Below are 12,271 nucleotides of genomic sequence, written 5' to 3'. Positions count from 1 at the left end.
ATATGATTTCCATAGCTATCTGTTTTTAATTTAAGCCTATTTAAAACTTGAGGGCCCCTCCATAGCTAATTTGTTAGAGCAATATTAATTAACGGTTTCGCATGACAGTGGTTAGGATGCCACTCCTATTGAGTAAGATAGATTTGCAGGAGCAGGAGATCAGAAAAACAATCTGTGAAGTGGCCAGAGGCGGCTGGGGGTCACCTTGGGGTTTGGGAGAAGGACGGCACGTTTGCGCAAACGTGTTATTAGCGTCCCGCGGTGCAGCTGTTGAGGAGCCAGTAACAGCCCCCCTGGCCTCATTCCGCAGCTAATTCTGGGGGCAGATTCCATGAGATGGGATCGCGGACTGCAGCTCGGATCCAAATTTGCTATAAAATGCTCAAACTTAAAAAGTGATTGTTCCTTTCCATAGGGTTATAAATTCCCATGGTTTCTCCCCTCCCCCACAGTGATCGCTGCATACACGGGAGCAAAGCAGGGTGTGGTTAGTGGGTCCCTGAAGGGATTCCCCCAGAGGGCGTGGCAGGGACCACGCACCTGTGCGAACGGTTTTAAGTTACCCCCCCTCTTCCTCTGTGGGCAAGACACACGGCTGACACCACTACAGTCTGACATGGAAATTAAAAACAAAACAAAACAAAATAAAATGAGGGGGATCCTTGAGTGTGAAGGAGAAGCTGACCCAAAGTCAGGAACCGCGTTTGTTTCCACCCGAGGGTGCTTCCTGGTGTCCCTGTAACTTTCTCTCGTGCTCCCTTTATGACCATCCCTGTTTACTCACTCTCTTCTCCACGGTGGGAGAGACGCCTTTCTGATGGAATCTGGTGCTTTCCTGAGTCACCTGTTTTCATGCTGGGGCTAGGAAGCAAAGACCGGAGAGAGATGGAGATTTTGTGATTTTATCTTGTTTTATGATAATGTTTCCAGGGAATGAGTATTCACAGATCCTCCTTGACTTAACGATGGGTTATGTCCCAATTGAGGGACACCAGAGCCAAATGGCAGTGTGGGTGTGGATGAGCGTAGTTGTCCACGCGTCAACTGTTACTGTCATGATCGAGGGGCTGGCTGCGAGCCACTCACGAGAGAGGATCGTCCTACATGCCACTGCCCGGGACAAGATCCAAATTCAAAATTCAAAGAATGGTTTCTACTGAATGAATACTGCTTTTGCACCATTGTCTAAACATCATTAAGTCAAACCGTCTTAAGTTGGGGTCCATCTGTATGTGTCAACACAGTGTCATTATCATTTCCTATCTTGTTAACGCAGACGAGTCCTGTAGGCCAGGAAAATGGGAAGAGTCGGGCCGGTTGGCCTAGCTACCTCCTGGTCTGCATTGGTTACCCTTATCAACTGATATTTGCAGAGTGCACAACCTGTGCACCAGTGTGGGTGTTATAGACTGCTCCCCCAGCTCAGTTAGGTCTGTACTGTGTTCTAGAGAATTTAATGAAGTCTTGATCTCAGCCCTGTGGATAAGAGACTAAAGCCAGATCTCGCGGAAGTGAAAGAAGAAAACTAGCCCAGTTCTGAGAAATGCCCCCCACAAAGGAATGGGTGAAAATCAGATCCTGGAGAAATCAACACGTATGATTTTAATGTTCACTGAGAATATCACTCTTCAGAACTTCCTCCTTTGAAACGGAGGTGGAACCAAGTGCCACTTTTCCTTTCTCCTTCGAAACGGAGTGGAACCAGTGCCACTTTCCCTTTCCCTTCCTGGTGGACAGTGACATGACGTCCCACACCTCTGGCAAGGTCGGTATTTGCTCCAGACAGGCTCCCTTCAGGTCTTCAGCAGAGGGATGTGAGGAAGCTATGCTCACCCAGACTTGTCTTGAGGTCAGAGCAAACCTCCAGCTGGCCCAGCCCATCCTGTGTGGTCCTGCTTTCTGGGCTCAGGCTGGAGCAGAGCCACGAAAAGGTTGGAACGGTGCAGGTGAGCCGACCTACCTTCGTGGGAATCAGAAGTTCAGGGGCCAGCTTGATGGGTTTTTACAGTGGGACCCACCGTGGCATTTAAGCACGCTACCCACATGGCTCCACGTGCTATCTCGTTTGAATTTTCCCTCATTGTGGGTCACTGTGAGGGAGCGCCCGTCAGAGTGTTCATGGCAGATGGAGACTTTGTGAAAGCCTTCAACAAGAGACTCGGTTTGTCATCTGTTCACCCAAGACCACCCTGTGTGGGACAGAACCTCGAAACTGGGCCGGGAACGTTGAATGCTGATGTTGACACCCAGTTCTAAAATTGTGACTCTAGCAGCGAGCGGGGCCACCGTCCTCCCCGTGGGCTTGGGCAGGGTCCTCATGGCTCAGTGTCAGAGCACCTGCCTTTTCCGGAAGTCTGGCTGGGCCTGGGGCTGCCGGCTTGCTCTCCTGCACAGATGCTAACAGCACAGCTAGGGAACAAAGGGTCGTGCCTTTGGGGACCTGGAGCCCCAGGACCGGGGGAAGCAGGCTGTATGGACAGCATCGGGCAGAGCAGGGGAGCAGAGCAGGACTTACAGGGATTCTTGGGATCTTTTCCTGAATTAAAGATCAGTCCAAGAATCCAGGCCACATCCAAGACAGGATTCGGATTCAATAAAGCCACTGATGGTGACTGGTCCTGAGTCCCCCGGCCGGCTCAGCCCCACCCAGCCCCGGGGTGCAGGGGCGAGGCGACAGGTAATGAGCCTGCGAGATGGTGGTGCCTGGGGTGTGATGGATGGCCCGCAACCCTCACGCTGCTCCGCGCCCTCCATCATCCAGTCGGGGTGGTTAGCAGACTGTCAGAGAAAAATAATTTAGCGGCTGTGGCTTTAACTGATGTGCTGCATTCTAGGGTCAAATGACTGTTACAAAGCAGTGGTGCTGCCTGGTTCTTCCGTCTGAGCGCTCGGGGTTGACAACATGAAGAAGAAGGCGTCGCGGCCGGAAGTCACCGACACCCTTCAGCCTTCAGCGGGGCCGGTGCAGCGGCCACAGAAGGCGGAGGACGGGGAGAACGGCCAGGCTGGCGGAGGCCCGCGGGGGCCCGGCATGGGGGGCGTCCTCAGAGAAGGTGGCTGGCAGACACAGGCCATGGGCAACGTCACGGCAGCCTGGGGCTCACGCAGGCCGCAGAGGGCACAGCGGCTTCCTTGGGTGTTGTTGGCGAGTTTAAGTGACGAGTGGAGACACGGGACAGGAGGGAACAAAGGACACAAACCAGCAGGGGTGCAGAAGACAGGGAGCAAGACGCAGCCCCTCCCGCCCTCGGAGACGTGCGGGGACTCACAGGGATGCCCAGCTGCTTTGCAAACACCCGTGTTTACTTGGACGGTGTGTTACTTGAGCGTAGGTCGCAAGACAAGGCAAGGTTACAGTCTAAACGCCCCCAACTGGCCTCCTACAACGTGCAGCAAGTATCTGAAAACCAAAGGACGGGATCAAGGGCAGAGGGAGCAGAGAAACAGGAATATCTCACTCAGCAGTCTCCCTCCGTCTCTCTACCCCGCTGTGGGGGGCAGGCCACGGCCCCGGAGCAGGCCCCTGCCCTCCTGTGCCCTGCAGCCGCTAAGGGTCAAAGACTGACGGATGAGTGAGTGAGTGAGTGAGTGCCTGTCCCGGCGTGATTCTGCTCTAGGTTCTTTCCCGCAGCCATTTGCTCTGATGGCTGTGCAGCCCCTGGTGCTCCCCGGGGAGCACGCGCCTGGTCCCCCGGGCGCGGCAGACTCTGTTCCGGACGCTGTGATGGGGGGCATGGTAGTCCCAGCGGTAACTCGGGTACACGGGGCCCACTCTGCACTCACACTGGCCTCTGTGCTTTCTAACTGCGTGAAGCACGTCTGTCCTCGGTTGATGCTGAAGCCAATATAGACACCGTCCTGTATCCAACACACACGGGACGCCCACAAGTCCCCAGAGTGGTGACAGGAAGGGTGATTTGCATAAATAAGCACCTTCAAGACTTGGAGGGAAGAGGTTGTTACAAAATCACAGACAGACAGTTCCCGACACACGGACGGTGCCACACAATATTCCCTGAATGAGCGACCCAGTGTTGCAGAAACGGCAAGGTTGTGGCTGTGACGCGGGCGCCAGCCCCCTCTCCCTCCCCGAGCTCTCCGCTTCCCACCAGCCCCTGGCCTCAGCCCCTGCACCTCTGTCTGGCCTGGCCGGGGGCCCCGACTGGCATCACCCGGGCGAGATGAGCCACATTCGCGGGGCTTTCTGCAGGCCCCCAGCTGGAGGCCCCCCCCCCCCCCCCCGCCCCAGACCCCGCCTGGTGCACACATCACGCTGCCACGCTCACTGCAGTGACCTGCCACTAACCCTCTCCCCGGCGAGGGCCCGCTGCGACCCCTCTTGGGTGGCATGGCCGTCTCCAGGGTGATCTGCTACCTGCTCCGGGAGTGTGGACACTCTCTTCACACCCACATGACCCGCTCTCTCCAAAGACCTGCAAATCGCTCCTAACAATGATGTGGGGGGCGGGGGGCCTGGCAGTGATGGGAGCAGAGGAGAGGGGTCTGCCCGCCACCAGGCCTCCTGGCTTCAGAAGACGGCCGCTTGTGGCAGCACCTGAGAGGCTCACCTGGGGCAGGAGCTGACCTCTACTCCTGCTGGGGACGTGGCCCGGCAGCCGGATGTCGAAGAGGGCCTGGAGGGCGGCCCGCGCCGCCTGGCCCTTGGCCAGCTTCTTGCTGCGTCCTGAGCCCTCGAACGTCCTGCCGTCCACACACACGGCCATGACGAAGCTCTTGGCCCGCTGCTTCTCGGCTGGCTCCGCGAGGCACACGTAGCGCAGGCCGGAGCGCAGCTTGCTCAGCAGGACCACGGGGTTCCTGTCGCCCGGGGCCGCAGGGCCCACCAGATCCAGCGGGTGGCAGAGGAGCCGGCCCCGCGGGCAGGCCGTGGCCAGCAGCCCGGGGTCGGCGGGCCGGCGGCCGGGGAAGGCCTCGCTGGGGGCGGCGGGCGCGAACTCCTTGAACAGAGTGTCGGGGAAGTCGGCCTGGTCGGAGGTGAAGTCCGTGGATGGCCCGGCGCCACCGCCCATGGCCAGCTGGGCCTGGCAGGCGTTGGGGAACTGCACGAAGGACCTCAGCGCCAGCTCGGCCGCCCGCATCTTGGCTTTCTTCTTGGTGGGCCCCGTGCCCTCGAAGGTGAGCCCGTTGACCTCCACGGCCACGGCGAAGACGGGCGCGTGCACGGGGCCGGTCTGGGACACCATGCGGTACTGCAGGCCCGGGCGTAGGTCGTGCAACTGCACCAGCGCGTTCTTGGGCGCCACGGACCACGAGAGCTTCCTCCAGACGAGCTGCAGGGGGCACAGGTGGCCGCCGTTGCCCTCCTCCAGAGGCCTCTTCCGCTTCACGCCGGGCGTGCCGCCTCTGGCCCTGTCGCTGGCGGCCAGGGGCCTCGCCTCCCAGTTGCTCACGCGGTTTTCCTTCACGTCCGCGCTGCTGGTACCTGCGGGCGAGAAAGACAGCCGTGACCCAGGGCCCTGGCGGCTGGCCACCGACGTCAGACGGTACCGCTGCAGCCGCCAGCAGGACGGCCGGCTGGGGACTCGCGCTCGGCCCGGGGCCCGGGGAGGGGGTTGTGTGGAATTGGGGGCCGCTCGCCAGGAGGGAAGGGCCCGCGTCCCAGGCGGTTCTTGCGGAGATGCATTTCTGAGAAGGAGGTGCCGGTGGGGCCCGCGAGGCCTCCAGGCTGCGGCCGGCTGCCCGCCCCGGGCACGGACGCCGTGCCTGTCTCCCCAGGCCGCCCCAAACCAACCAAACAGGCGTCCGCTTCCTCCTATGGGCTTTGGGCAATGCTGAGGGTCAGGGCGGCCTTTCCTGCCGAGGGCCGTGGTGGGCGAATCGCGGTGCCGTCATTCAAGGGAAGGCCACGCGGCACTTGCACGTAATCAACGACGTGTGTATGTGTCCACGTAGGTGACTGAGAAATGGGTTAGATGACGCAAACTAACGCGTAGAGCGAGGACAGCACTAGATTTTGCAGACACAGACCTTATACGCTGTTTGTGGAATCACACATGGGGGTAAAGGTTAGAGACTTCCCACCTTCCCCGAGACACAAGGACGGAAAATGGATGTGGGCTCACAGGGTGGCTTCCTTTGTGTCTATGGTGTTTCCTTTTTCCCTTTCTTTCTTTCCTTGCAGGAAATGGTGGGAAGTAAATTTAGCGAAACCATCCCTTGCTAACTGTGGGTGGTGGATGGGATGTGTGTAATGGTGACCTAACTTCCGTGGCCTGGCCTTCTTGGACCCCTCTCAGCCCAGACAGCTGTTCCGTGTGGGACGTGTGTCACTTCGGGACCACAGGACGAGGTCCCCACTGCTCCAGAGACAAGGGCGCTTCTGGGGCGCGGACCCCTCAGGTCTCGTCCCAAATCCTCAGGGGATGGTGGTGGCGAGCGGTGCAGTTACCTTTCACGGAGGCCCCTCACACCTTCACTTTGCTGCCTTTCTTATTCCTAAAACCCACCCTGGGTGGGGTCGTGGCACCAGTTTCTAGAAGAAACGAGGCTCAAAGAGGGAAATGCTTGCCCTGGGCTAGTTGGTGGAGAGGTGAGCACGTCCTGGGAATGTCTGTCTAATGCACGGGTGGTTTCACGGAAACAGAATTGTCCCACCATTTTCTCAGCCCTCTCGCAGGGCACCTGCGCTGGGCTCTCCAGGAGGTGGTGAGGGAGTTATCGTCGGCCATTGGTTTGGACAGACGCGGGGGCCACGCACTGCCCTTGAAGGCTTCCCCGGAGTCAGGAGTGGGTTTTTTCTCATTAAGCACGCAGAGATGAGGGGGGATTTTTACAGCTGGCTCACAGCCTATGGACAGACGCCAAGCGGGTTCCCCTCAGTCCTGCGCCGGAAGGTGAGCAGCGGTAAGAGCCGTAGACTGTGACCTTGCCCTCGAGGCGTCGCTGGCAGAGAAAAGGCAGAGCAGTGCAGCCTGCCAGCCTGGGTGGGGGGGAGGGGGGTGCCCTTGGGTTCCTGTACGGCCCCGCCCAGTGCTCCCTAGCCAGCATGCACCATTAGCCTTTCCTGGAGCCATTCGCTTCTACGAGGTGCTAGGTCTGCACAGGTAACTTTGCTCAAAGGCTGGACACAGTGGGTTTTGTAAGTTAGAGGTGGGTGGCATCTATTTACGGTCTATTTTGGTAGAAATAACTACCTTCCAAATATCAAGCACTTAATCTCTACCCCTTTTTTAATCATTATGGGTCTTGGCTACAGACAGACGGCAAATAGCTCTGCCATTTTTAGGGCATTTCGGGCCAAGAGACAGTAGATCAGATTAACCATGCAGCTTCTCAAATTGAACGTAAAGATGGGGAAAAAAAACCAACCCAACCAAAAAGGCCTACTCCAGATTGAGTAGATGTTGCCGGAGTTCTCTAATTTCTTATTGATTTCCCACAAGGTGGGGGTCCGCGAGCCCATTCGTGCCAGTGGAGCAGGCCGTATATCAGATGACCTCTGTTGCCTTTTGAGGTAGAAAGGTTTATCTTGGAGGAACAGCCCTCACAGACCGACATTTCCCTATGGCTGCCGTGGCATAAGCCATGGTTGTTAGATTGTGGCAGGAAGACCCCTTCCATAATAACCAGTAACTGACAAAAATTGATGAAAAATGTGGGCTTCTGGGTCCCGTCCGGGAAGCACTAGCTACAATGTGTGGGTTTTGCAAATGAGCCGGGTGGGGGTTCCACTTGGTTCCACACAGCCCTGCTGCCCTTGGAGCTGGAGCCTGCAGGGGGCGGGGGGCAGCAGCCTCTCCACCCACTCTGGGCTCAGGTACACGAGATGTCCAAGTCCCCTCGGCCCTTCCGGTGCGTGTCCCTCCGCCTGCCCGCACTCCATTTTCTTACAGTGGCTTCAATAGCCTTGCCTTGTGAGATTATTCTGAGGTTGAACCAGAGGAGCGTGTGAAGGAGGCTCAGCCCAAACCCTCACATACAGCAAAGTCTCACGCAGGTTTTTGAAAACAGCAGGAAAGACTGAGACAGAGACTCCTGAGCTCTTGAGAATGACTTTTCCCTGGAATTCTAGGACCGCCGGGGATCAGGGGAACAGCCTTTCTGTCACAGTGCACCGGGAGCCGGGGGCTCCTGAGGCCAGCCCTGAAGACGTCCACTCCGTTGCTGAGGCCATGGTCCCCACAGTGCGACACAAATGCCTCCTGTGTGTCTCCCGTGTGGTTGGCAAGGCAAACTCTGATCACACGGACTTACCAGACCCGTCTGAGCGTCAGCAACCTTCTGGGTCCTGAGACAGACGGAGGCAAAAGTAGACTTTGTCATTTGGGACAGTCAGTCCGGTGGGGGAGATGGAAGGACACCTGTACCACATGCACCATAGCTCCTGGCTGCCAGAGGTGGGATGGACGGGGACCTCGCAGGGAGACCTGTCCTGCAGCCGTAGCGCTGCTTAGAGATCCACGAGCCTGTCCTGGAAAACCTCTCGCCACTTGCCGGGTCCCTGCAGGGCTTTGCTGCAGCAAGGCTGCCTGAGTTTCTTACGGGACTCCAGCTCTGACCTTCATGTCTCCTCCACACGGACGGTACTAAACGCATTGCAATCCCCCCACCCCCCGACCTAGGAGAGGATTCTCATTCTGTTCTCTATCATGGTTAACGTGTTTCCCATACTCTGTTGTCAGAATGACCCAGAGACAAGAAGTCAGGAGGCTGAGAAGGCTCTCACTCCTGATATAGGCTATTGGGTGCCTGTCCCTGCACACGCGCCCTTGGGTCTGGGCGCCATGGAGCCCACTCACCCAGGGCTCTGTCCCAGCACAGTCTTCTGCTCCTTGACCCTGGGGTCACCCCTGAGGTGCCTGGAGATCACGGATTCTCCTCGTCCAGGAGAGCAGGGCCTGGTCTCTGCTCCTGGCCTGGCTGCCCTGAGAATCGCCCTGCAGGCATGTTGCTGACACACACTGGGGCACCTCGATGTGGGCAGCGGGCTCCTGTCGTCCCCAAGCTGCCCAGGAGTTCCTGTCCTGTGCTGACCCTCCAGGTGTGCATTTTTTGCTGGTTCAGAGTTGGCCTTCTCTCAGGGAGCTGACCCCAGGCCTCATGGACGGTGTGAGCACTGTCTCTGGAGACGGAAGGAAGGTGCAGCTGGGGCTCTGCACGGGGCTGGCAGCAGAGTCGTGCACAGACAGAACCCACCAGTGGGGCCTTTGTGAGGGTCCAGGGGGATAATGCACCAAGACTTTCCACATGATCTGTAAACGCTGCGGCTCTCTGACCGGCGACCGATCATGGCCGCCTCGGAGGTAGCAGTTGCCAGGACTCTCCCAGGGTTCCAGGGGGTGAGACATGGCTCTGGAATATTTATTGTACGATAAAAACGGTTTGTTTCTGAAAGTGTATTTGTTGTACGCTCGGAACCCCTCAAACGGACGGGTCATACTACGATATAAGAATTGGCGAGTCCTTAATTCTACCCTGGAATTCATTCTCCCGAATGATTGCTTTTCTTGCGGGTCATAACTCAGAGACTCGCGGGACGTTTGAGCTTGGAGAAGCTCTGCAGGGAAACTCACCTCCCGTGCGGGGGGCCGGACGGGGGCTGTCACTTGTTACAAGTCAGGTGCATGTTAAGGTACATTTAAGGATTTGCCTGTCACTACACTCTTTGTTCACGTGTGTGTGTGTGTGTGCCCTTGGGATGCCAGCCTGCGGGCGAATGCTCGGAAATAGAATGGGGAGCAGAATGGGGCGCTGGGCCTGGGGGCCCAGGGCAGCTCCCACCACCCCACTGTGTCCCCATCCAGGGCTCACGTCATGTTTCTCCCCCTTGGAAAATGCCTTCCATTGGCGAAGTCCGCTCCCGAGGGAACCACGTGCAGGCGCCCTGAGAGCCCACGCTGGCTGGCGCATTGCTGCGGTAGGACACCGGTGACCTCCCTCATCCTCACGCCATCCGGCACCAGACGTCCGCGAACTGCAGCGTCTGTGACTCCCACAGTTTCGTGTGCCCTTCCATTGTGGGAAGTGGAAGAAACACAGGCAAATACAGATACCACAAAGGTCAGTGATGGACGCTCAGCGGCGATTTGAAGACGGCCGGGCACAAAGCCACCCTCCGAGGCCGAGTGGCCGTGTGTGCGAGAACTTCAACCACGGCCACGTCCGTTCCGCTCCCTCACGCGTCGGCCCGTCTCCTGAGCCCACAAGTACTTCTCCTGTCTGACAAAAAGTGTCAGCAAATGCAGTGCTATCTGTGAAGGTCCAGCGCATTAAAAAAACGCATTTTGGGGAGAAAGACCAGAGTTTCATCCTGGCCTGGCTGTGGCTAAACTTGAATTTTCCAGGTGAAGTATTTCCTCCCAGAGTTAAGTCCGGTTATCGTGCTGTCCTTGCGCACTGGCTGTTAGATGTGAACAGGCCACGTGGAGGGTGAGGTCCTCAGCTGTGGGCTCATGGCCCTCGCGGCTCCGGCGCGAGTGCAGGCGGCACGTGGGGCTGTGTATTATGCCCGCGCTCCGCCCCTCCCTGCTCCTCCCCTCGCCCCCTCGTCCCCTCGTCCCCTCGCCCCCTCGCCCCCTTTCCCCTTTCTGGGGCCAGCATCTGCCCTGTTATGATGCAGCCGGACTTCTCCAAGCAGTGCCGGTGCCGGGAGCTGTTCAGCGCCGCGTGTCTGCCTTGTCCGCAGCTGGCGGGGTGCCAAGGAACCAGCCGTCCGAGCTCCACATTCGTGTCCGAAAAGGGTGCGGCCAGGAGCCAGGCCAGTGGGGAGGTCCTGGGGCCTCAAGGGTGTGGGCTGTGGCCCACTCTCTGAGCACAGAGAGCCCTGTGGGCCGGCTGGCTGGGGTTGCAGAAGGGCAGGCCTGACCGGGTGGCTCCTGGATCGGGCTGGGAAGCAGGCCAAGGCGGCCTCCTTTGCAGGACCTGACCTGTCACACGCGGTCCTGGACGCTGTGCCTGCCGCACATCTGGGGGAGGATCAAGCAGGCACGGTGGGCGGGTCTCCCTCCCTCCAGACCCAGTACAGGAAGCACCCCAGGAGTGGGCATCACCGTTCCACCTCGTGTGACCTGGGTCAGTGGTGGGCATCAAGGTCGGGGGGCCAGTGTTCAGAGAAGAAAGCTTTCTGAGCTGCCCGCTTAAGCAGGAAGTCTCAGCAACGTGGCGTCGTCCCGTAGACCCTTGGCGGAAACCCACCCCCACTGACAGCTTCCAGAGGGGCTCATGGGCACCACTTCTCTCCGGCTGAGTCTCTCTGGCCACCGACCCCGGACCCCAGCTGTGCCCTTGGCGTTGGGACGAGGGAGGTGAGTGCCGGTGGCCGCATGGGGAGCCTGCCTGACGGTCCCGCCCTTGACTCCGTGTGTGGAGCGGGCAGAGCACTCTCATGTACCACCAGCCCACGCACACCAGAGCCATGTGACCTAAGAACAGAAGGAGACCTCAAAGCCGGTTCACGCTTGCTCCTACCCCTCCACCCTCTCTCCCTGCACAGGCGTGTGCACGCACATACCACATGTGTCAGACACACACCCCTGCCCTCTCAGGGGAGTCGCCACTGGTTCCTCTCCCGCCTTCCAGTGGCGCTGGGGTTACAAATGGTGCAGACTGTGTCGGAGAACTAGAGGTGCGAAGACAAGGGCACGGCTTGGGGTCTGTCTTTGAACGGTGTCCGAGCACAGGGTTTCCTAAGTACATCAGCAGCTTATATGGCAAAGACGGACGACCAGTCTACCGACAGAAAACAATTTTCTGAGCATTGCTAAGGCATTTTAGCAGGTAACAAACAGCGAAAAACCACCTGTTAGCCAGGGAGCTGAATTAGGGGAAATCCCCTTAATTGCTGTTAGCCAACTTGGGCACTTCCTCTCTTCCAGGTCCTTGCTGAACGTCTCGATGCATCGTCCTGATTCCGATCTCAACTCCGTGACTCAGGTAATGTTCTCTTCCCTGCTTTGCAAACGAGGTGCTGGGGCTCTGAGCCGTGGGTCTCGTGGCCAGGCTCGTGGGGGCACTTACAGAGCACGTGGCCGTGTCCACACTGGGCTCTGAGTAGACACACAGGGTTCCAGCCCCTCGAGGTGGGAAAGAAGAGGAAGCAGAGGGAGATTCTCTTTCTCAACTCGTATATTGCACGTGTGTTATCAGATAGCTTTGGCCATACGTCCAGTTCAGCGTGGGGCTCGTGTGCATGCCTGCTTAGAATATGCTTTCATGGACACATACACATGCGCGTGCACTTGTGTGTGTGTGTGTGTGTGTGTGTGTGTGTGTGCACGCGCGCACGCCCCACATTTCTGAAGCAGCTCAGTAA

General features: G+C 58.3%; 1 protein-coding gene across 2 annotated transcripts in view; it reads right to left on the bottom strand.

The window, feature by feature from the left end:
* ADARB2 (adenosine deaminase RNA specific B2 (inactive)) overlaps nt 1-12,271 on the bottom strand; it is a 418,115-nt gene that overhangs the window by 120,790 nt on the left and 285,054 nt on the right. For both annotated transcript variants that reach the window (XM_053895707.1, XM_053895708.1), the window contains one exon: nt 4,569-5,443. In XM_053895707.1, the coding sequence (XP_053751682.1) occupies nt 4,569-5,443 (875 nt within the window). The remainder of the gene's footprint in view (nt 1-4,568; nt 5,444-12,271) is intronic.

The sequence above is a fragment of the Panthera pardus genome, unplaced genomic scaffold (genome assembly GCF_024362965.1).
Source record: "Panthera pardus isolate Hobbes unplaced genomic scaffold, ASM2436296v1 HiC_scaffold_6, whole genome shotgun sequence".
In the NCBI taxonomy this organism is placed as follows: Eukaryota; Metazoa; Chordata; class Mammalia; order Carnivora; family Felidae; genus Panthera; species Panthera pardus.
The sequence above is the reverse complement of the archived record's forward strand: the minus strand, read 5'-3'. Positions and strand labels throughout refer to the sequence as shown.